The sequence below is a fragment of the Bradysia coprophila genome (genome assembly GCF_014529535.1).
Source record: "Bradysia coprophila strain Holo2 chromosome X unlocalized genomic scaffold, BU_Bcop_v1 contig_79, whole genome shotgun sequence".
Taxonomy (NCBI): domain Eukaryota; kingdom Metazoa; phylum Arthropoda; class Insecta; order Diptera; family Sciaridae; genus Bradysia; species Bradysia coprophila.
The window spans coordinates 1,393,320-1,418,160 of record NW_023503370.1 but is presented as its reverse complement, the minus strand read 5'-3'; the positions used below and the strand labels follow the sequence as shown (position 1 = coordinate 1,418,160).

General features: G+C 35.5%; 3 protein-coding genes across 6 annotated transcripts in view; 1 reads left to right on the top strand and 2 right to left on the bottom strand.

Annotated features, from left to right (window-relative positions):
- LOC119070427 (spaetzle-processing enzyme) overlaps positions 1–18,615 on the bottom strand; it is a 28,910-nt gene extending 10,295 nt beyond the window's left edge. The window contains exons 1-7 of one of the 2 annotated variants that reach the window (XR_005086512.1): positions 18,125–18,606; positions 14,833–15,681; positions 13,680–13,782; positions 13,406–13,590; positions 13,235–13,339; positions 7,300–7,484; positions 6,978–7,232 (exon numbers count right to left, since the gene is read on the bottom strand). Coding sequence is in view for 1 of the 2 variants with exons in the window: in XM_037174768.1 (XP_037030663.1) it covers positions 7,080–7,232; positions 7,300–7,484; positions 13,235–13,339; positions 13,406–13,590; positions 13,680–13,782; positions 14,833–15,681; positions 18,125–18,191 (1,647 nt within the window). In the remaining variant the exon portion in view is untranslated. Of the gene's footprint in view, positions 1–6,792; positions 7,233–7,299; positions 7,485–13,234; positions 13,340–13,405; positions 13,591–13,679; positions 13,783–14,832; positions 15,682–18,124 lie in introns of those variants that run through there. The other variant, XM_037174768.1, reaches the window with a different exon arrangement.
- Positions 94–4,863, bottom strand: LOC119070430. 3 transcript variants are annotated; one of them, XM_037174771.1, is made up of 6 exons: positions 4,722–4,863; positions 928–1,079; positions 686–856; positions 540–630; positions 344–469; positions 94–285 (listed from the first exon to the last, which is right to left on the bottom strand). In XM_037174771.1, the coding sequence occupies exons 2-6, from the start codon at positions 1,068–1,070 to the stop codon at positions 196–198; spliced, it is 621 nt and encodes a 206-aa protein (XP_037030666.1). In that variant the 5' UTR covers positions 1,071–1,079; positions 4,722–4,863; the 3' UTR covers positions 94–195. The 3 variants fall into 3 exon arrangements, with proteins under 3 accessions (XP_037030666.1, XP_037030667.1, XP_037030668.1); XM_037174772.1 differs by lacking the exon at positions 4,722–4,863 and adding an exon at positions 4,406–4,639 and having other exon boundaries at positions 928–1,078; XM_037174773.1 differs by lacking the exon at positions 4,722–4,863 and adding an exon at positions 4,026–4,156 and having other exon boundaries at positions 928–1,078.
- LOC119070428 (UDP-glucosyltransferase 2-like) lies at positions 10,276–13,204 on the top strand. The gene is made up of 3 exons (XM_037174769.1): positions 10,276–10,625; positions 11,678–12,358; positions 12,426–13,204. Exons 1-3 carry the CDS (start codon positions 10,452–10,454, stop codon positions 13,176–13,178), a joined length of 1,608 nt encoding a protein of 535 aa, XP_037030664.1. The 5' UTR covers positions 10,276–10,451; the 3' UTR covers positions 13,179–13,204.
- Positions 18,616–24,841: the final 6,226 nt, after the last annotated feature.

The following is a 24,841-nucleotide window of genomic DNA, read 5'->3' as shown; positions in this document are numbered from 1 at the left end:
TTCCATTTAATTTCGTTAATCTCTACTATTTAGTTTCCTACAAAGGAACTTTGTCTCAATCTAACACTTTCGCTTAAAAACTACACTTCCTAAGTTCATCGAATTTTTTGTTTATTGAATCAATCAAATCAAACACAAAGTTATCTCTTCACGCTTCTCACAGCTATTACGATTGTTGAATCCCAAGGCGCCCAGCTACTTCTCAGCGTTCAATTTTCTCTCAAAATTTGTGAGGTTGTCGTTCCACGGCCACTTCATACCAAAACCTTTCACTGTGACGAAAGCCTTGGAAAAATCGTTTCAATTAACAAAGAAACATCAACGGTAATTTGGAAAAACTTACACAAGTTGGAGGTATTAACCCTAATAGAGTACCATGAGGACAAGGTCTGCCAGATAGATATTCCACAGCTCCCGACATAAGTGGAAGCATGTACATTGATTGGCAGCCTTGTAGTTCAGGATATGCCTGAGGACATTAAAAATAAATGGAGTGAGTACAACACTATAAGGGTAACTGGGTAACAGAAAATGATTACTTTTGATGTGAACGCTTGTACACGTTCCTTATGGTACGGATTTGCGTACGAGTCCCACGCAATATATGTCATAATACCGGTGAATGCGAATCTAAAATTATTAAGGAGTTAAGGCCCGTATAGGAAAAATATTGGCTAAAACTTACGTCACGGCATGGAATAAGAATGGCCCCGGAGTTTTAGCAATTGATAGTTTTGTTCCGGCTGGATATTTCATACGAGGAATCAACACTTTATTCCATAAATCAATCGACAAATGATCTGCAATCGCTAGTGGTATACCGATTGTAAAGATGTGCGCGCTTCGCGTTCCCCACCTTTTAGAAAAAAAAATAATTGAACGACTGTTAGCTAAATACTGTTTCGAAGCACAACAAAAATATCCTACCACTCAGTATTAACTTCTCGTCCAATCAGTCTGTTGAGGAATCCATAGTCAAGCTTTTTATCCGGGAAAAGGATGTGATTTGATAGGTAGTTAGCGGTCACAAACGTACCATAAGTTACCGTAATGCGTTTTATGAGGGACATGCCGATTCTTCTAAAGATTTAAAATGTTGAATTAAGACATGTGTTATTTTGGTTGTGCAGTGAAATGGAAAAAGCGTTTAGAGATCGCTTCAGCATGTGAAATATAGTCAGGTAGTTGATTCAATGCCAAAGCAACAAATTTTAATCCACTATTAAGACTTATTGTAGATTCAAATGACGACGTGTAAGATACCGAACTAAAGTGTTCTTCTGCTCTTTGACAGCAGAAGAAAAGAAAATTTTGCATTATCTTTCGCGTCGCTATGTAAAGTTATTGGTCTTTGGGCTAGCGATGGGAATGTCACTAGGAGGAACACTAGCTGACATACTGCTCACAGAACTATTTGACAAATCGATACCAAAATTGAACTACTCACCAGCCTTTCTCAACAAATTTGTTGATGACGTCATGACAACAGCACCAATGAACCAAAGCGAAACCACAAACTGAATATTCAATGATTACAACGATGGACTGAAATTTACCAATGAGACTGAGTTCGAAAGAAAGATCAAATTCCTAGGTATGACTCTCATCCATCAGACGAATGGAAGAATCATCACAAATTGGTACAAAAAAGGAACATCGTCAGATCGCATCTTGAATTTCCTCTCTTTCCATCCATACACTATGAAAAATAAAATTGGCTAATCATTCATTAGCAAAGTGTTTGCTCTAAGTGACCCAATTTTCAACAAAACGGAAAGAATACATCGAATATTGCGTATAAACAACTAACCACAAGAAATGATTGAAAGAATCCTGAAGGACCATAGAATGAAGAGAAACATTCGAAAGCCCACATCAATTGAATTCTCAGCACCGACCGATAAATCAACACCAACCGAAAAGCCCAAGTACGCTAGCATGCAATATATTTCAAAATTGTCGGAAACAATCACAAGAACGCTCAATACTTGCATACCAACACTGAACGTAGCACCGAAACCAACTAGAAAGCAGAAGAATGTTTTCTCGAACATGAAAGCAAAAATTGATAAAAAGGATATACGTGGAGTAGTGTATGGAATAGCATGTATTCGGGTCAAATTTACCGCAAACTGTGAATCAGAACAGATCAGCACCAAAAAGAGTACGACAATCGACACAAACCAGGAGGAAACACTTAAGACGAATCTACACTAGGCTAAATTGTAGCCTACATTTCGGGGCAAAATTATTATTATTTTGATGATAATTTTGGACTAGCATCCTTTTCGAAAAGGTGCGACCATCGTTTGGTGTTAAAATGTGTTAGTTTTCAGCAAAAGTCTAAATGTTTGTGGTGATGTGACCTAATTTTCGTGAAATATTGAGTTTTCTCGTACTGAGATTACATCAACACAATCATTTAAGAGGCACCGGTACTTTGCCGAAAAGCATACATTAGGGCGATTTTTAAATACTGGATTTTAGTTTACTTTTGATGATATCTTTCCATCAGAATCCTTTTTCAAAAATGTACGACCGCAATTCCGACCACGAATTTGTTAGCTTTTAACAGAAAATAGATTTGGTTGTAACAATTTGACCAGCTCTGAGAACAATGAGCAGTTTATAACCAAAACTAATTTTTATTTAAAGCTAACAGATTCGTGGTCGGAATTGCGGTCGTACATTTTTCAAAAAGGATTCTGATGAAAAGATATTAACAAAAATGAAATACGAAACACGCAAATGTAGGCTACAATTTGAGCTAAGTGCCGGAGCCTCTTAAATTTTTACTGAAAGCTAACACATTTTAATACCAAACGATGGTCGCACTTTTTCGAAAAAGGATGCAGGTCCGACATTATCATCATAATAATAATAATTTTGCCCCGAAATGTAGGCTACAATTTAGCCATGTGTGGATTGCTCTTAATTAGACATGACATCGAAATGGAAAAGGAAGACAAAAAGGAACATCAAATCGACTTCTCCATCGACAATGTGCTAATTTTTTATAGAGAACCTGACAAATTCAAGCGTGAGTTCATCGAATCCTCTTTCATAATTATTTCGGGAGAACGAACCAATAATTTCCGAAGAAACACTAAAATTTACATGATGGGTACACGAATATATTGAATATTTACGAAGGCATTCAGTCCAATAGAAAAACGAGAGTAGTCCACAGTAGTCCCACCTAAATTTAAATTGAGTTCATTGTTGTCATTCTCACCACCCGCTCGTACTGCGACAAGAATGATCGAATTTATCGATTAACCGATTCTAAGTGTCAATGTCAATCAATGTCATTATTCTAGATAGAAACTGTACCTGACGATTGCATAAAATGCATAATTTTAACTATTTATTTATTAAGTTATTGTTTTTAACTAGATTTTTGAAAGTTTTTAATTAGTTTTTGATTAATTTGCCAATACTCTCAAAGAGACCGAATTAGTGAGTCCGAAATTAGTCCAGTCTCGAGTCCAGTTTACTCAATCTCAGATTTTGAATTTGTTTTTGTTTTGTTTCCTATATAGTCACGATATGCACTGAAGATGATGTAAATATAAACATCGACGTTTGCTGAAAACTAAGCTCAAAGTATTTTGTTACAGTCGACGTCAGTAAAATTTAGACATGAATTTGAATCAGTTGTTTTTCAGCTCATACAAACAAAAGTACTTATGCGTCTTTATACGGGTGAAATAGTTAAGGCACGTACGTGGTAGGGGTTAAACCGTTTAAAGACTTCTAATGTCTAAATTTCCCTGTCGTTTCCCGTTATGAATTACTAAAAATAGTTGTTCTACCTTAATGAAGTAGAACAGGCAAGGAAACCATTGTTTACTACCGTGTTAGGGTAAACATTCGCTAATGTATTAGACTTTCACTGACTAACACTTTAGCCCAGGATGATGTACTCATCGCTCTTAAATTATATGAAATTATGAGATTTTATGAAAAAACAACATCTCGCATGAAAACTAATTTTTTTTACGGTGAATTCGAAAATATTTTACCTGAATGCAAAGCAATCGTTATATGCTAATGTGAACTGAAACACCGATTTTGAGCATAGGTCACATTATAAACTAAACCGTTTCGGCTTAAAACTCTATAAAAGCCATTCTTGCTGGAATTTTAATTGAGTCTGTATACTGTTATATAAGACATTACACTATCAACAACACATATAAATAGAACCAACCAATTGATAAAAAAAATACAAGCAAGTGAAGCTGAAACAGTGTGTTATACCGACGTCACAGTAAAAACAAGTGTGGATACCATCCGAAACTATTCTATTACTATAACAACCAATTCAAACACAACACTATATGCTTTACAAAAACAATAATATGCATGGAGCGGTTGTATAAATAATAGGAACAGTACATACTTGTACGTTGGTTCTGTTTTTCAACTATCAAATCGAGTTGAGTTCGGCTTAATTAACTTGTTCGAATTTATCAATAGAATGACGTTAAAAAACCTATGCAGAGAGTCTTGCAGTCTAATCTTATCAAATCAACAAACATAATAAATCAAAGTAGAATATTAGGCGAATCAACCAAATCGAGATAAATTTTTGTAAAACGTTTTCCCAAAACTATTAAAAATGAAAACTTACTTCAACGCAAAATTGAACAAATATTGAAATGATCGTGAAATGAATTTAATATACTTAATAAAGCTAGCGACTCGGTAAACTCACTGAAATACTGAGTGTATTTTGGATAATATAATTCTTATTTCCTACCGCTTATAACTACGTACTACAACAGACTAAAACACTCCGATCTAATGTCAAATTTTGAACCATTTGCATGGAAGTTCTGGTTCGAATGAAAAAAATGAAGCGGAAAAATATTCAAATTTATTGAATCGTTCGGAATCGTTAGTAATATATGCAGATGTAAGCAGTAAGCATAGTATAGGTGGTATTACTACGCGTTTATGTTTATTATCTAGTCTGAGGTATATTTTAGCCGGTTCGGTTGTTTAACATTTTCATTGTCTGCAGTTTTTTTTAAATCTGATTTGAAGCTATGTTTTGAAGGAAACTAATCAGGAAACTACCAAAGCGACGGTTTCGAGTGGAGTAATAAAGGAAAGCACTCTCTATAAAACACTCGAAAATAGCTTAAAGCAACAGAAGTAACAGATCCAATGCTTCTTTTGCTATTTATGTGATGTATCTGGCATTTCTGAAAGGTGCATGATAGAATGAATGATGACCTTCATTTCTGAAATTTGAACAGAATAAAGCAAAGTTAATTTACTTGCAGCACCCTGCGAAATGAAAAATCGTCAAACAAGGACGTAATATATATTATCTGTCTAGAACAACAATCTCGAGTTTATCTCTTTAGGGAGTTTTCATTTATCTCGATATATCTGTTCTCGACAGATAAAATATGGTATGCACCTATTGCCAGTAATGAGTAAAGATATCAAGTGGCATGCAAATGTCTGACAATAATGTGCTACACGGCAAAATAACAATCTTGGCAACAGGTACATATTATATATTACACTATTACCCACCGCAGTGTTTATCCTAGGGAAGTAAAAGAAAACATTATTTCATGTTGTCAATGACAATAATATTGGTTTTGCTTTGTTGAGTATGTAGCTAGTTATTTGTTCACCTAGGGAAGAAAGTTGTTAATTTCATTTCGAGGGTGTTTTTTGTGACCAGATGTAGCGAGGGGCTGTAAGTCATTCGAGAAAACGAAATTTCCTGCTTTCTTCACGAGGTACCCTCCAACATTTTTCACATAAAATGCCACCGAAGTTTCAGCTGAGATGAATGCATGACTATTTTTCGCTTGCAGTCAATTAAAGCTTGAATTCCAATTACACTCCCTTTGCCTGCGTTTAGCTAAACCACGCCTGTTTTCAATTGTTTAAAGAGTAAACGAAGAGAAAACGGGGTACTTTTTTCGTAAGTGGAAATCAAGACTAAGTGTTTTTAGTCTACGATATTTTGGCACACAATTTTGAGCCAAAATATCATAGACTGTGAAGCACTTAATTTACTAGGATGATTTTTAAAACTCTGATAAATCTAAAATTGTGTTTTCTAAAGATGAACAGACTGTATGAAAAAACAAAAACGTCACAAGTTTTTTTCCAAGCTTCTTTCTTCGCGACCTTTTTTCTCTACTTTAAAAATTTCCCTAACAGTAGTTTCCTCAACATCTGCATGCCACTTGTGACGCTATTTTTTTTATTGTATTCGTAATATCTTTACTCATTGCTTCAATGCAAGCACGCTACAAACACACTACAAGCACCATTTGAGGCAACTGCTGTGTAGGAACCAACCATTTACCACATATAAAATCCCAAAAGTTCAAAAATGAGATCGAAAATATTTTTTTTAATCTGAAAAATCTAGAACTGAAAATACGTTGGACCCCGTGGAGTGGAGTGATAAAATCGCAGGAACGAACCCATTTCCACCTCAATAAATATAAATATCTAGAAGAGAACCGATTAAAATCTCAAAAAATACTCTATGCTAGAACTGGGAAGATCCGAATGAGCAACACAAAAAATCTGATGTTTCATTTCGTTCGCAGTACTTAATTCAATTGCTATGCAAATTCTTTTTGACGTACGAGAGATCGTTTATCAGATTTTTAATAAAATTTTGTTGAAAATTAAAGCCCCAAAAGATCGAATTAGTAGTCTCGAGAACCTGAGTCAATTTTTCAGGTTTCGCGGCTTTAAAGTTCAATTCGGCCCGGCTTTACAACGAATAGTTTAACTTGTCCAGAAGTCCAGAAGAAACGTTTATTTATTTAATGCGTACATTCAATGAAAACTTAAAATAATTTCTAAATCAATTAAAAATATCTAAATAAAACTAGGCTCAAGAATGAGCATTTTGCGAAGGTCCTATCGTAAAAATTCGTATAAAACGTAAAATGCGTTACAGCACTCCCTACTATACTCGTATTTACAATTAGTTACAAAATAAATGCAGAAACTTATATCGTTCGAAAATTTCTCGTCTTAACTAAAGAGGTAGAACAAGCATTTACAGTCACAAAACAGGAATACCCTTAAATTTCCATATTATCTAAAATCCAGTCTGTATATGATGACACTCGGGTGTAAACACCGGGAAAATTTGAAACGCCACATGTTCTCGGTCCAAATGATACGATTCCTAACAAAGCATATCGATCACTACCAGAAATACTTTCAATCATAAGCTGAAAAGATTAATTCTTATTAATTTCATTCAGTTGGAAAAGAAACGGTAATATCGCTGATACGTACCGGACCACCAGAATCTCCTTGACACGCATCGGCATTCGCACGACCTTGTACACAGAGCTGTCCACTTCCTACAATGATTGGCGTTCGAGAATTTGCACTGAATTGTGCGTAAGACGCAGCACATGTTGACGTGTTCACAAATGGTATCCGTAACCATTGCAAAATCGGGCTGGGAGTTGTGCTTCCTGGAAAATTTATATAAAAAGATTACTTTCACTTCTGTTCATATATTAATATTCGGTTTCAGTAACTCAATCGAACGTCTACGAACGTCCTATTTGGTCCTAATAAATATCTACTTCAATAAGCAACAGTTAACCTTTCAAGGACGACAAGCATATTAGCAATTTTACTAGCAGATCTGTCACTTCATTTGATCTAATTATCATCAAGTAAGTGAAATCTTGTACTTCATATTTTATAATGTTTTTTACTTTATAATACCACATTAATCAGAGTTTGTGGGTTATTCCTGAAGTCGTCGTCAGTGACAGATGATAGCAGATTAACGTGTTTGTGTGACATCAACTTTAAATGACCAATTTCGCCATTAGCGCTCTCTTCGAGAAAGTTCCCTTTTACAGTAGCTTCCAAGGAAACAGGGCTTCAAAATCTTTACACAAGGCAATACCTGGTTGTTTGCAGGCTCTGAGTAAACCTCAATTTCAGTTGTAGATATGGTTTAATGTTTTAAGGCTATTAATCTCTCTCTCTCTCTCTCTCTGTAGCAAAAAAATGCAATTATTAAGGTGGTAAACATGTGTGACTACCTGCTCCACACTTTGTTTTATAGGTCTTATTTAGAAGCAGATTTTCTCACACTTGTTGTGCCCCCTAATACAATTTTTCAGAGAGAGTATTGGTATGGGCTGGCCGTATGGTTTAATGTTCATATTTTAAAAAAAAAAACAGATAAGTTTATTAATTAACTGCACGGTGGCGCCACAACTTTTCATGTACAACTAAACGGCATTATCAAACAGTTCTAAATGTCCGAAGTGGTGTCCTATTCCTATGATACGGTCGACTTACGTTCATTGAATTTCATCATATTCATTCTGTATTTCAAATTCATATCAACAATTCGACCAATAAATAATTGACAAAATAATTGAGTGAACGAGGCAATTCGTAGCACCCAAGCACTTACGATAACAAAATGGTATATCGAGTAGTTGTTGTTTCTATGTACTACATCAGCTTGGCTGTGAGATAACTTATCTGATGTAGGAGCAATGACATCACATGCAAGCAGTCACGAACACAGTAACAAGCGAACATACCCACCGGCTAATATACCGATGTTGGGGAAGATAAATTGATATTGAAAGACATAAATACTTTTCACCAGTCATATAAATATCGAGTGGAGATTTGAATTATAAATAACGGACCAAAATGAAAACGACAACTTTGTGTTTGGGATTTGCATTGTTTCTATTCCATATGTGCAGCCAGCTAGAATTCTTGAATTCTTGTGCGAGTCACTCATGAGAGAATTAGCGATTAGAGGTCATAATACTAACATGGTCAAACAACAATGACAATATTAATCCCGTAAGCTAGAGTGCTATGGCTCATTTCATGAAGGAATATCATGACAACATATCACTATATCGTTCGCTCTTTCCAGGTAACCGTTCTCAGCACATTAGAACAAATTGGTAGACCGCTAAACTATTATCGTTATATAGTAGCCGAACGACTAAAGGAAGATGGATCAGAGTGACTAAAAGATACACAATGACGGTCAATGCCGAAGATAACCGAGACAATTTAGTCGGAATATTTCTTAAACTAATACGTTTAATGACCGCGCTACTAAGAAGTCCACAAGTAGAATCACTAAAAAACGAACAATTCGACCTAATCGTATTCGGTGGTGCCTGAACGAAACTATATAGGACTCTACATTTAAAATTAAAACGTTTCACTTCTACTCATCAATGCACATTTCTCTCAAGGTACACCAGCTGCTATGATACTGGCTTATATTGACTATAGGGGAATGTAAAGAAAACGACAACTAGATCCACGTTTATGACTGTCGTCTTTGGATATAATGGGTCCCTTTTAAGTCCTTACCGTTTCATCTAAGTTCACAAATGTTCAACTACGAGAATTAAAACATTTGATGGCATATTCTCTTCACAAGAATTGTAATAGACAAGAGTATGGGAGAACAATCCCTACCGTGAAAAGCCTTTAGTTTCAAGCCCAAACATGAAAATTGCATATCATCTTTGTTCGGTTTAGAGTTCAGTAATTACACCACATTAACGATAAGCATAACAGCAAATCTTATCAGTATTATCGAAAATTCGATTAAGATGTTCGTTCGTTGAAAATCGATAGGCTTATAGACAAACACAGACATCACACAATACTCTCGATAAACGAATAAAATTATTGTAGATAAGATCGTAGGAGTTAATTGGTGTTGACCACTATTATAACGTGTAAATATATCGTAGCATGACTTCGCTCAATTCATAACAACAAACTAAAATTGTGTGGTTAGGGATCATTCATAAATTACGTAACGCTTTTTCAGTGCTGCAACTCGAGAATTGTACGCTCTGTGAATTTAAAACTGTCTTCTATCTTCCAATTGGGAACAACGTTTGGGACGTAAAACATAGTTAAGCTCCGCAGGTCATGTGTTTCTAGTGTTATTTAAGATTTAATTTTGATGATAGCACTGAAAAAACCGAACGTAATTTATGAATGATCACTTAACACTTCGGGTATTATAAATAAAAATTGTTATATAAACAGACAGTCGTTCTATTCTGTTCTGAAGAGATATAGTGGATGCTGTTTCCTAATTTTATACAAACAAAATCATTACGATTGAATCATAGGAGTAATAGTCGAACTACTTAAATGATAAAAAAAGGTTTTCTTATCTAAATTCAACCTCTATAAATGAGTGATAAGTTATAATTTCTGAAGTTGAACACACAACACCAGCAATAGCATTTAAGCATTGTTCATATATAACATACAAGTTCGTTACAATATTAAATCATTTTCGAAACGAGCGCGACCTTAAATGTGTCGACTGAATTAATAGGAAGCAATTAAAATTGTTGCATATGTGATTCAGTGATTAGTATTTCTATTGTCGATTGACACTGCTGTTCATTTCAATGTTGTGCAAGATGGAATTTAAACGGTCGTTACTTTTCGTCATTTTCGTGGCGATACAACAATTTCAACCCATCGATTCGGCCAGAATTCTGGGATTTTTTTCCACACCTAGTAGATCGCATTTAATTATTCATGAATCGTTGATGAGAGAATTGGCCAGTCGAGGTCATGATGTAAGTGATTAATGATTGTGTAATTAATGTGATCATGTACAATGTAGATTTTTGAGATTTTCGTATGGCCAGACGGGAACGGTCGAATTGAAGAGGGATCCATAAGTTCAGAAGTAGACTTGATTTTAATGTAAGGCACTTACTAAAAGATTTTAACTGGCATTCACTTGAAATGTGCCGAATCCTGACATTTTGCTAAACCCTAAATGTCAGCCCTTCCAAGTGAGGGCGTTAAGGTCCCTTCAATGTATTTGTCTTGAATGCACTTGCTTTTCATACATGTCGTGCAGCGAAAACAAAGTGGCCATTACACCTATGGTATCAGAGAGTTAAGCGACGCTTATCGAATACATTCCAGGTAGATAAGTAATGTCAAGTCCGAACTCTCATCGGACTGGTAGATAAATGGCGTACTATGAAGAGTGTAAGAGTTCAAATTTGATGGAAATCCTGAAAGGCAAATCGAGCAACAATGAAATTAAAATGAATTTCATTTATTTTGCATGTCAATTCGGAATTGATTGCAGTAGCTTGACGCTGTGCCCACTTCAGCGTGACTTCTTATATATTCATCGAGAGCAATTTCAGTTAGAGGGAGGAATATTTCGCATTGAAAAAGCTGTCAACTCACATGAAGAAAATAGGACCTCTGCAATAGCACTGCTGTTGTCTTTACGAAAGAAATGCAAGGCCATTTTGATTGCATAAGCCTACGAATATTTCTTATGTTCATGCTAGAAGCAGAGCTGTGCTCCTGCCTTAAAGAAAGAAATGCAGAGCATATTCTGATACCATCAGACTCTAAATAAGTTCTATATAAATGCTAGGAGCAGTGCTACGATGGAACATGCAAAATTCTTAGTAGTGGTAGTGGTAGTGGTCGATCTATAGTTCGTTTGGGCCACCTATTTATTGTCTCGAATAATTCTACTTAATTTTCCAGTTGCTAGTATCGTAATGAAACTCGACCTTTTTGGATGTAATATCGACTGACGAACACGAATAGTTGAGTTCTGAAAGTGAGCTAATACTTCATTATCTCTATTGTCTAGGTAACGGTCATCACGACATTCAAGCAAATTGGAAAGCCAATTCCAAACTATCGATACATTGAAGTGACAGTACCTGAAGATCCTGAATTCAAAAAAGCTCAAGAACATATGTTAAAAGGTGCAGAGAAGGGAGAACATTTCCTAAAACATTTTTCCACATTGGTGAAAGCAACAACTGGACAAACATCAAAGATTTTAAAGAGTACTGCAATGGACGAAATAAAGAAGGAAAAGTTTGATTTAGTCGTGTTCGGTCAATTTATAAACGATTTTCAAATTGGATTGGCACATCATTTCAACTGTCCGTCGGTGATCATCACTGTGTTTCCTGCTGTGAAATCAGTTCGAGATTTTGTTGGAAATCCGGATGAGTTTTCATCGGTGCCACACTTATTTATAGGGGCCAATGACAGAATGACATTTACACAACGTTTTCTCAATGTCTTGATTTCTGGAATGGAAATGGCACTTTCTTCGGGCATGGAATATTTCCTAATGGAGCCGCTGTATCGGGAACATTTTCCGTTGGAGACATTCCCTTCGTATTGGGACATGAGGAAAAATGTGTCACTGATTCTAGTCAATCAACATTTCAGCCAAGGAACTCCGCAGGCATTAGTGCCGGCTCTTCAAGAATTCAGTGGCATGCACATCAAACGAAAACCAGATCCTTTACCCGAGGTTGGTTTGAAAAAAAAAATTGAATTTCAATTCTTTTTCCTAAAAAAATATTTTCCCCATTTTTTAGAATATCCAACAATGGTTAGATAGTGCAACTGATGGAGTGATTTATTTCAGTATGGGCTCCAATACAAAGAGCTCGGATCTGTCGCTCGATAAACGTCAAGCAATCCTACGCACATTCGCAACATTAAAACAAAAAGTATTATGGAAGTTCGAGGACGATCTACCCGACAAACCCAAAAACGTTATGATTAGCAAGTGGTTACCGCAAGATGATGTGTTAGCCCATGCGAATGTCGTGCTTTTTATTTCTCATTGTGGTAAAGGTGGACTCAGCGAGGCAAAGTACCACGGTGTACCAGTTCTCGGAATACCAATTTTGGCCGACCAGCCGTCTAATTTAAAAATTGCCGTCAAAGAGGGCTGGGCAGTTGGCCTACAATATGCCGATTTGAATGAGAAAACATTTTCGGATGCACTTCATGAAGCGTTAAGCAACCGAACGTACGGTGACGTAGTCAGGAGACACTCATTGAAATTCAGAGACAGACCACAGCATCCATTAGACAATGCTGCGTTTTGGGTGGAATATGTTATTAGGCATCATGGTGCTAAGCATTTACAAAGTCCAGGCGCTCACTTAAACTTTTTCCAGTTTTATTCGTTGGATGTGTTTGCTGCTTTGTTACTCATTTTTTACATAACTGTAAAAGTGAGTAAATGTTTTTTGAAATTTCTGTACCGAAAGATATGTGGTGGATCATCGAGCGACTCAAAAACAAAGCCAAATAGTAAAAATGATAAAAAGAGACAATAAAAAAAATTGTGAAATTTGCAGAGAGATGGAAATTTGATTTCTTTTTCGTCACTTACCAGCTGACATCGCTCCCCATCCGGCTATAATTCCGTTCTTACCAACGAGGTCGTTGTCTGTATCAGCGTATTCTCCCATTGGCAGACACAGTGGACTGATGAAGTCTACAAAGATAGTTGTACCAAGTCAGTATACAAAAGAACAAACAAAGCAGTTATCAAAGATCTCACTAGACTTGGATTTCCTTCGCAATCGAATAAGAGCAATGTCGTTCGAGTACTTCGGACTATCGTAGTTGGGATGGTGAACAGTGCTTTCAATCTCAAAGTCTTGTGATTCCGAGCACAATATGTTGCCACTTGTACTGCAAATGTTGCTCGTTTTTTCGTCCAGCTCACCCAGCCTGACTAGAACTCTGTGCGAACGAAAGTTGATTTGATTGTTTGATTAGTTTTTTCCTAACTTCATAAAAGTTGAAGTTAATTCACGAGAAATACAACGTACAGTTCGAGTTCGTCGATCAGATTTGTTACACAGTGTGAAGCAGTAACAACATAATTATCACTGATAATTGTTCCAGCACAACGATATGATACCAGACCAGATGCTAGAAGAATAAAAGAAAGAAGGAGCTTTGAATACCATTTTTAGCAACGCCCCAAACACTAGCGTACTAGTGCTGGTGGTCTGATTTTAGGCAAGAACCATTAATGGAGCCGTTCCTATTTTCCCTTTCATAGCCATGTGTAATTCTCAATATAATACTCGTATACAGCTGAGTGAGATCACTACCAATTGTCTTTCTCAGTTACTATTGGTACATACGTGCAAATAGTCCAAGGAAGACTCTGAGCACGTAATGTCGAAATTATTTAAGAGACTAAGGGGTTTTTTGGTCCGGAAGGCTCTAATATGGGACCCGTATCTTTTTCTAGAATTTTAAAAAATAGTTTAGGCACGGGGAGCGAGGCATTTGTACAAATGTACGAAAGCGTTGGTTAGAAGAGAGGAGAATGATGGTGTATACCATTTTTACTAGGGTCCCTATTAACTTCTTTATCTAATCAGTCTCAGTTTTGGTGATCATTATGTGGTCGAAATTTAGATCGGAATTTGCTTCAGCTATTTTTCAGCTTGTACTTTTGTATACGGGTGGAATAGCTACACACACACGCGTGGTAGCGGTAAGCCCGTATAAAGACGTAAAAGAAGTTTTGTTTGCATGAGTGGACCAGCTGGAGCAGATTCCTATCTAAATTTCACTGACATCCCCTGTAGATTCTAATAGCAATTGAACGATGAGTCATCAAATCATAGTTGACTATCATATACTTAATAGAGGCAGTCAATAAAATTTGCATCGTTTCATCAAAGGTAGCAAGTCGCTTCATGCTATAATAATGGAACAGGAAAAGAAGAATAGTGTCGTCCAATGTGAGGACAATAACCGATTTGAATATCACATTTTCAATAAGATCGACCCAAAATTAATGGAAAATCTCTTCAGTACAATCAAGAAACATTGCTATGACAATGAGACAGGATGGTCGATTGTAAAAAGCTCAACCATTTGTGCCGCTGGAATGGTTCTTTCGTTTCAACTAAAGAATTTTTTAAGACATTTCTAACCGAATAAAATTTTGCGCATTCAACTCACTTTTGTTTCTATAAGCCAGTCGGGCCATCCAAGGAAATTGACCGGGACCGGCGTCCTCTCCGCCAATGATTCGTGTATTTACAGATATGCCGCAAAATTCGCTGTTTATCAATTTCAACTTCTCGTTACGACTCATCTGATTGCCATCGTTCATATTCGAGTCTGAACTTTGTGGTGTGGTTACTGGTATCACTGGTAACGGAAGATTGATATGAATCGGTGGAACGACATCCTTAAATCCGTCCGGTAATTCAAATTCATTGGAAATTGCCGGTGGACAATTTTTATATGTTTTTGGATCTTCGAAATGGAAAAGTATTTCGTGCTTGCGGAATGGTTTCGATGTCTTTCTTTTGTTGTAATGGAATTCGTTAAAACTGCTGTCCACATCGCCGAATTCCGTTCTGTGTGGCTTCAGAAAATTGTGAAAATCTGAATTGTCCGGAGTACCGAAACGATTGTTCAAATTGACGTGATGGTATGACGGTGTGGTCGTCTCCTCAACGTCCCACACCCATGGTTCTTCTGTAGTTAAATCGCCGGAACGAAAACTGTCGCGACGATGTCGCTGATCGAGAGATGGACAACACACTTTCACTTCGGATCCGTCGTAGCCACAGATTTTACTCCGCAGGCTTTCCAAGAAACTACGCGATGTGGATGGTGATCGTCGAACAGTATCGACGAATGGGGCGCAGTTTCGAAGTTTTATGCATTGACATGACGACTGAGCACGGCTGAAGTATCTTGAAAATAATCCGTAATTAAAATCTGAATTAGATGGGTAAGTGCTGGTGCGTTGATTATTGTAGTAATAGTTCCATTGTACAGATGGATCGATGTGGATGACTGCAATTAAAAATTTGTTGTTGTTTTAATGACAAACTACACACGAAGAGGCCTAGAAATCTATTTCTGTTATTTTTAACTATGCCATCAGATACGTAAGAATATGGCGATATCCAGGGCTGGACTGGCTACCAAAAGCCCAACCGAGTGATCTACACTTGTCTAGTTCGACTTAAATGAAAATTGACGGAAACTCTGGAGAATTATTTATACTGTGTTGTAACTCAAGACGACGTGTGCGACTAAGTCTATTTACGAGTGATATCGCCAAATCTTCAGGTGATTGGGAAACAAGCGGTCTCCGATTTTAATTAGTGATAGCTCGTTGGATTCGTCTTTCAATTCAAGGAAACATGTGTCTTTCACTTTTTCTTTAAAAAAATTTTGTTCTGTGAAAAGCGCTCAAAAGTGAAGAAATGTCAGAGGGTACCGAAAACCGTTTTTCGGCAATAACTCAAGAAAAAAATATTTAAAATTGTTGTAATGTTGTACGATTGTCGGCCTTGGAAAGACCTACAGGTAGAGTATACGCACCGCTTGGTGCTAGTTGATCCACGAGAGTTATGACTAGAAATATAGTGAATGTTCGGAGAGTCCGCCTTCTCTGCAGCAGCTTCGATGATCCGCGGAGCTGAGTATGAGGTGTTGTAGCTGGCCTCACATACTTTCGTCCCAAGAAGGGGGACTCTCTAAACATTCACTATATTTCTAGTCATAACTCTCGTGGATCAACTAGCACCAAGCGGTGCGTATACTCTACCTGTAGGTCTTTCCAAGGCCGACAATCGTACAACATTACAACAATTTAAAACAATTTTTTCTTGAGTTATTGCCGAAAAACGGTTTTCGGTACCCTCTGACCTGACATGTCTTCACTTTTGAGCGCTTTTCACAGAACAAAATTTTTTTAAAGAAAAAGTGAAAGACACATGTTTCCTTGAATTGAAAGACGAATCCAACGAGCTATCACTAATTAAAATCGGAGACCGCTTGTTTCCAAAGTTTAACAAAAACCAACTGAAGATTTGGCGATATCACTCTTACACAAATATGTATCTCCATAGCGCTGTAGCTCTAAGCATTAGTATTTTTGGATGCTTTTTGACGTCTGGCATACAAATGTTTATGCTAGGAGCAGTGCTATGATACATGGATACAAGGTTGCAAGTATTGTGTGTTTTAACTCACAAAAATAAAACATGCGTCTTCAGTGTCTACAGTAAACTCCAAATTTTTTTCCATGTTTGTACTTATAAGCTAGAGCGCTATGGTTTCACTTAAAACAAAACAAGTTCAACGATGCAATTGTCTTCCGCCCTACAAATTAAACTAGACTTTCATTCATAGAAAGTTATCAATACTTTCGCTCATGAAAATTAATTTACCATTAACTCAGTCAAGGTTACGAAAGATCATTTTGTGCAATGCTGTGCGTAAAATGCGAGTATATTTTATTGTGCTCATCATCATCAATAACCTACACCTACTTTTTGTATAAGAGTGGAATTAATCGATTTCCGTTAAATTCATACAACATTTGAACTTCGACTGATTATTCTGCATTGCAAATAGAATCGTCAATAAAATGAGGTTGGTAATTGATTCACTGAAGGATTGACCTCATTTTGAAAACTATGGTTTTCTCTGAAGACTATGATTGACTTAAGGAGAAATTGTTGTAGGTTTTTAGGGTTCTTTGCAAGTTTACGAGATCTGATAAATTGTCTCATTAACCATGCAACCACCTGATGATTGGAATTATTCGACGATTTGACTACTGAGTCAAACGGTTCAAAATTCTAACGGCCGAGAAAAGTGTTTTGCGTTGGAAGCAAAGGACATTTTTTAGGATTTAATTCCTAAGAATTCCTGATTTTTTTTTTAATTCCTAATTTTAAGCATTCAACAATTTAGGAAATTTTGCAGAATTTTTTGACGTTTAATGGAATTAAATTCTTAAAAATAGGTACTGGTGTCAACCTCCTCTAAATAATTTGACTCGTAATGTTACATCAAAGTCGATAGTACTCTCTCGAAGACTCGCAGAAGCGGTACATAAAAGTTTATTTAGAAGACAGTAAACAAATTCACCGACAAAACATCCATTTAATTAGATTTGTGTAAACAAACTAAGAGCATCAGTGAGTTTATCGTGTCGATTATTTTAATTGCAAAACATGTATGCTTGTATTGTCGATTGGAATTAATCATTTTTTTGCTATGTTCGTGGATCGTAAGAAATAAATCTTTCCATTGTGAGACTACTCAACTTACATGGTTTACCAGAATGGTTAATGAGAATAGTTATGAAAAGATTTTGTCAAAAATACAAAACACTTCGCATGACCAGAGTTGGATCGCAAAAGACTCAGCCAGACAGAGGAAGCGTCCACATCAAGAAACTAGTTTTGCTTATGACTTTCTATTATTGTCTCTTACTTACATATGTACGAAATTGTCAAATAAATTCCAATTATTTTATGCGACGATAACAACGACGGTTTCAACATTTTACACTTCACTTTATTGCAAAAACAAAATTTACTAACCGTAGACCGAAACTAGAATGACAACAAACTTATCAACGAAAAACAACGAAATTATTTCAAGGATTTTACGCAAAATTTCTATTCACAGGGTCCACAGTTCAATTGTCATTTAATTGGCACATTTTCTTAATTCGATATCCACTTGTGTCCTTTCATAAACACTTCTTGAAAAGCAGCTAAATTACAAATCAACAAAATTTGTTTCTGTCGTAAAAACATTCTCCGAAAATTTAAATCTTTGTAACGTCTGAATGTAAACATTAACATCTAAAACACGCATGTTCCGACGCCGACCGTCTTTCTGCACTTCCTAACTACAACTGACTTTTTAATTAGACTTTTATGATTGAGCTGAATTATGTTTCAGTTGAATCGAAAAATCACTGCAAATGTGGTTTATTTTTTGAATTCACATGAATATGAAAACACATATCAGTTCTCATCCACACAGTCGATATAGTCCAAGAGTATTACCATTGTAGTATTGCAAATAATGGTCGATATGTGTTCAGTTTCTTCACATGTCGCGATTATAGCAATTGTTGGTTCTGAAATCAAAATCAAAGTATGCATACAATGGGATGCAGTCTACAACCGGCCAATATTAGGGTATAATCCATTTTCGTCAAAACAAAAAATACGGAAAATTCTTCTGGTGCAAGAAATGTTGAAATCTAGAAATCCGATTACAGAATCAGAAATCCTCTGCTCAAATACCTGATCATTCTGACATGGGAACAGGCTTATAAACTCCGAATGGGAAAACATATTCCAGCAATGGAATTGCTGGATTTACCAAGGAAATTTTTCCTTTTACAAATATTTTGAATCATTTTACCGCTATCAATATCTACCAACATCGAGAAATTATAACGGCATCTCCATTAATAATATTGGTAAATCCATATAAAACAACACTCGAATATTACCTTTGTTAGATTTTAGAACCCAAGAAGGCAGAAAAATTTTGACACTAAACGACCTTTGGATTTTGTACAAATTTTGCGTCTAAGAATTTGCAATCATCCACTTCTCAAAATTCTGTAACCCGACTCGAAAGTTGAATTTTTCTAATACGCCATCAAGCAGTCCCAACTGTCATCCGTATCACTTTTATGAGATTAGTTTTGTGGTGTAGAGGCGATTACAGTCTTCGACATTTCAAATGTCTCACTGTCAAATTTTTCTGAGAATTTCATTGTGTCATTGCGAATTCACAATGACATTCTTTGAAAAAAATGACAGTGAGACATTTGAAATGTCGAAGACTGTAAATAAAAGATTAATTCTTTTTAGGTTGAACATACTCGCTATCAACATAAAATCATTTCTAAAGTCGTTTTGCACAAACGAAACAAACGCCAATCCATTATTTTATTTTATTTTTATTATTTTACTGAACTAGCAATTAATGTAAATATTGTAAAGAATTTCGTACCTATGGATATGCAAACTGAATTGTCGAATAATTTCGATTTCATTAGGCGAAATTTATTTTTAAATTTTCATGACGACGGTGCGTATTAGATGGTCAGCAGGTAGATTTGAATAGTAACTTAATTTTATGAAATTAAGTGCAGCGACTTTGTCACATCACAAAAATAATTGGTCGTTAGTTGAATGTTCCGCGGTACATTTAATAGCGCATCATATTCTTCAAACTTTAATGACTAAAAGCGAATCAAATCGATTTACTGCAAAAGGTTGTTGGAACAATATATGTCCATACCAACACGCATGTTGGATTCACCCAATTTTACGTAAATATCCGAGAAATAATGTGGATTATCGAATTTTTATTGACTCAGGTTTTTGTTTAAACCAGTTTTTCGGTCGCATCATTGGCAACTAGTCATACGTCATAAATCCTATGAATCAACAACTTGGCTATCAAGATTTTACCTATATGTGATTTTATGAAAATTATAATTTTAAAGCAGAGAAAGATATTTATTGAGCATGCAAAGTATATCGCAGAATGTATACCAGAATGTCATAGAGTTCTTAGTGGGAATCACCCATATCCAATGTAATATTTGTACAATGTTGTTGTGTTAAAAAGCATAAATTTGCTTAAACACACATCTTCTTAAGTAATAATCAGATAAATTTATCGATTTTGACAATTTAAATGAAAAAAATGTATTTTGGTATGGCTTGTTGTGTAGTTTATTGCATTAATCACCAAGAAATTCTAAGGCTAATTCTGTCCAAAAACACTTGAGAAATTTGGAAATTCTAATGTTGATGTTCATTGGATTTATGGATGAGCTGACGGAGAATTTTTAGTCGTTCTGTTGAAACCAATTGTGTTACTTCTCAAGGACTACATTCTTCATTTTTGGGGAAAAGAAAATTTTGAACGAGAAGGACCGGTAATGTTGCTAAGATTCTTTGTTTAAAAATGTTAAGATGCAAACAAATCTAAAAAAAATACTCTGACTGTATAGTTGCTGTTACGGTGTTCATCAATGGTGTTTCTGATGTTTGCGAGCGGAAAACAACTTCGAAAAACTGTGGGCCATGACTTTGTGACTTTGTATGCAGCTGAGAGTCAATCTCAGTGCCTTAAACTTTACGTGCATTTCTATGTATTAACCCCTCAGATGTTTACTTTAAAATCCACGCGTTTAGTGGTATGCTTTGTAGTGCTGCATAAAAAAGCTGTCGAATCCGATATTTTGAATTTTTGTATGGGCATTCTCATTCAAACATTGATATCTCCGCTGTTTTTAAAGAATAAGAGCCAGATTTTGTTAGGTTTGCATCTTTTATGGAGCTGTATCGATTGGCATGCTAATTTGTGTAAAATAATTAGAAGAAAATTTTTACTCAATATTGCACACAAATGAGTATACCATTCGATAAACCTCCATAAAGGATGCAAACTTATCAAAATCTGGCTTTTATTCTTTAAAAACAACCGTTTGAACGTGAATTTCCATACAAAAATTCAAAATATAGGATTCGACCGCTTTTGTGCGCTACATTCTGCAGCGCTACAAGCCACTTAACGCGTGGATTGCATCTAGAATGTGCCTTTGAGATATTTTAATTGTTATGAGACCACATACAGGTGATATAGTAGCGTTTTCTGAAGTTCGACAAATGCGATCGAGATTTGAAGTCCACTGGAGCGACTATGGAAGATACCGATATCGTTTGATACCATTAGGTTCGTAAGTAATCGCCAGTGAATGCAACGAATCATGCATGGTGTAGTGGTGAAACCGTTTTGAATTTGATAAAATTTCCAAATTCAGTGAGTTTCAGCAAATTGGTTGGGTTATTTTTCAATCCACGAAAGTGTGGTCAGTGTTATATTTAAGATGAGAATGAGTCACAAAAACATTGTTATTATTTCAGAGTCTTCATTAATTATTGGTAATATCGAAAAGAAGAAACGAAAAGGGAGAAAAGCGCAAGCAAATTACTGAAATGTCTCACTTTGAGGCACAGGGTTCACAGGTTTTGCAGAGTGCCAGCGTCAAAAATTTTTGAGAAGAAAAAACTGCAAGTTCGTTTGAATTATAAATCTGCATCTCCAACCAATTTTAAGATCAAAAACATAGTCAAGCCTAACTCCATTTTCATTTTGGATCCACCCTGTAGCTCACACATTCACAGTGTATCATATCTTCAATCTTAATTTTAAATTAATTCCAATATAGCCATAATAGTAATATGGCAATCATCGTTGGTTGACCTTTGCGGTAGAATTCGGAAAATTTCTTACCAACAATATTAAAAATTATTCATTTGTTTTGTTAATTGTTGTTGATCGAATGCATAATTTTATAGGTGCCTGACCAAGCAGTGAAGCGATAATTTTGAGCAATCATGTGACGCAGGTAATTACACTATTGAATCTGACTATCCAATGAATTTCCGCATCAAAAACTGCAATTTTGATGCAACAAAAGCTAACAACAAAGAAGGTAACAAAAAATAAAATAAATTGCACTTAACAAAGAGTCATTCTGATTCACCCACAATTTTACTCGGCCATGGGAAGAAATACTTTCCAAAAAAATCAGTATTTTTGCTGACAAGAGAAATAGTATTTACTAGGGATAAAAAGATGAAAAGTAGAGTTTTTGTATGAATTTTGTTGATCTGAGGCGAGGTCATAAAACACACGAAAACGAGACTTTTCATTTTTATCCCGAGTTATGTAATGGATTTTACATGTTGAGGGCGTCGAAAGAGGTGCTTCAAACATGAAAAGTACGGTTTTCGACGCATGTAGCATGTAAAGGTCAGTGTTTTAATGTGAGGTATAAACTGAGAGACAATTGTTTCCTTATTACACGCGCGGAATTTTGAAAACCGACACATTTTCTGTTTCTGTGTTTTACTTGAGTTCTTGATTTCTCCATATAAAAATACATGCAAAATTCACAAAAAACCAGTAAACCACAAAACAGAAAATGTGTCGGTTTTCAAAATTCCGCGTGTGTACACAGAGAATTGTTGGAATTTTCCTTCCTTTTCTCCTGTTTCAGAAAATAGCTAAAGTCTTTATCAACAAAAGCAGGAAATGGAATTCTAATTTTCCTCGACGATACACTCACTTTTCACACTATTAAATATGACAGTATTTCTTTGTTAAAGGCGAGGGGGCCTCAGCTAGGATAGGTCTAGTAAATATCTCGGCTGTCATAAATGTATTGATACCAGATGACGAATGAAATTTAAAAAAATTATATTTTTCATATGAAAGTTATGTCGTGCCTGACATGTCAACTTTTCGGGTTTTTCAATTTGTCGATCATGACACATCGTTTAATAAAAATTTTATTTTTCAAATTTAATCGTCATTTGGCATCAATACATTTATTTCACATTGATTCGGATTTTCTATGATTATAACTCAACAAGCGACATAAACTAAACATACTCTCAAGGACCTCCTCGCTCTCAAACAAAAAGTCATAGAAGAAATATGTGGGAATTGTATAGTAATCTGGCATAGGCTTTAAACCGTCATCTTTATGAGAGACTAACATGTCATGCTGCAATTCTTTTTAATGTTGAATTAACCTGTCACACACGGCAAGCATATTAAGAGTTGTACTATCTGATCTATTACTTCATTTGATCGAAGATTTTCAGAAATTGATTTCAGAAATCGTTTACTTCATGCTTTTCGCTATATCAGACTTTGTCGTTTATCATTGTTGTCGTTGTCGATAACAGATGACAGGTTAAGAGCGTACAAGGGTTTAGCTTCGGACAAGAACCAAAGTTGCGCGAAAAATAGGGCATGCTTAGGAACATAATTCTCAGGATGCAAAAGATGGAATACAACAAAAAATGGACGAACGGCTAATTTGAACCTTACTTAACAAAAATGTGTTTTCACATTTATAATATTGTTTCATTTTCACGAATATTTTTCTCGGTTAAAACACGTTTTCAAGGCAATTTTTTTTCCACTTTAGGTACATTTTTTCGGCAGTACATCGAGAATAATCACATAAGTTCCTATATCAAAACCGTTTCTTATGTCAGGAACCACGAACTTTTGTTTTAAATTTTTTGAAATAAGTTTTTATTTTTAAGAAATTAACCAAAAACAATCTTGTTTCTATCACGGCGGTCATATTGTTTTCACTATATTTCTATGATGTTCAATTTTCTCAAGGTGAATATAGTGAGGAGGTAATGCCATTCAGAGATATTCAAAAATATTTTCGCTATCTCACAACAGATGGCCCGACTTTCTATTCCATTTTTTGCTTTCAACGAAGGAATGAGATGGTCACAATAACCCCACAAAAATATCGAACGGACAAAATAACTACAATAAAATTACCACTGCACATCTGATTCGGTTATATATGGCATTACCTCCTCGCTATATTTACCTTGGATTTTTTATTGTTATTGAAGACACAAAACGAGTTTCATTTCAATTAAAAGAGATGACGCTATTCGGTTTTTGTCCGAAGCTAAACCCTTGTACGCTCTTAATGCTGATTATGATGAAAATTTGGAGCACTAACATTGTTTAGCTGTAAATGTATAAAATTAAACAGAGTGACTGCGCGCTTCCTTCCTTAGAATTTCCGTATTCGCTTGCAATTATTAGTTGAGGAAATGCTTAAGTGACAAACTCAATAACAAACAAGCAAACAAAACTTTTCCTTAAAATATTTATTGCGATAAAATAAATACTGTGGTCAAAATAGAAACTATAAATAAAAATAGACTAACACTCATCGGCTTTCTCAACAAAAAGTGTTGCATTCAAAGAGTCTGTCTAATCTACATTTGTCGTATTCAGGGTCCAACATTCGGGAAATTGATTTACTGAAATTTAGCGAAAGTTTTACGTCAATTTCAGCCAATAAGTTCTCTAAATCAATTTCTTAATTACAGATCCTGCTTGTCAATGGAGGATAGAAGTTTTCACATGATGTTTTTAAGCGAATTGAAAAAAACTAATTTTATCTGGCTGCCAAATATTTTACAAAGGTCAAATTCATTATCAACAAACATCTAGGCCTCTTATTTTTGGTCTGAAATTTAAATTTATTGTAAGAGCAGAGTAATTAACATTATTGCAGTGATAAAAAAACTACGTTTTACTGACCGCCTCTGTTTTG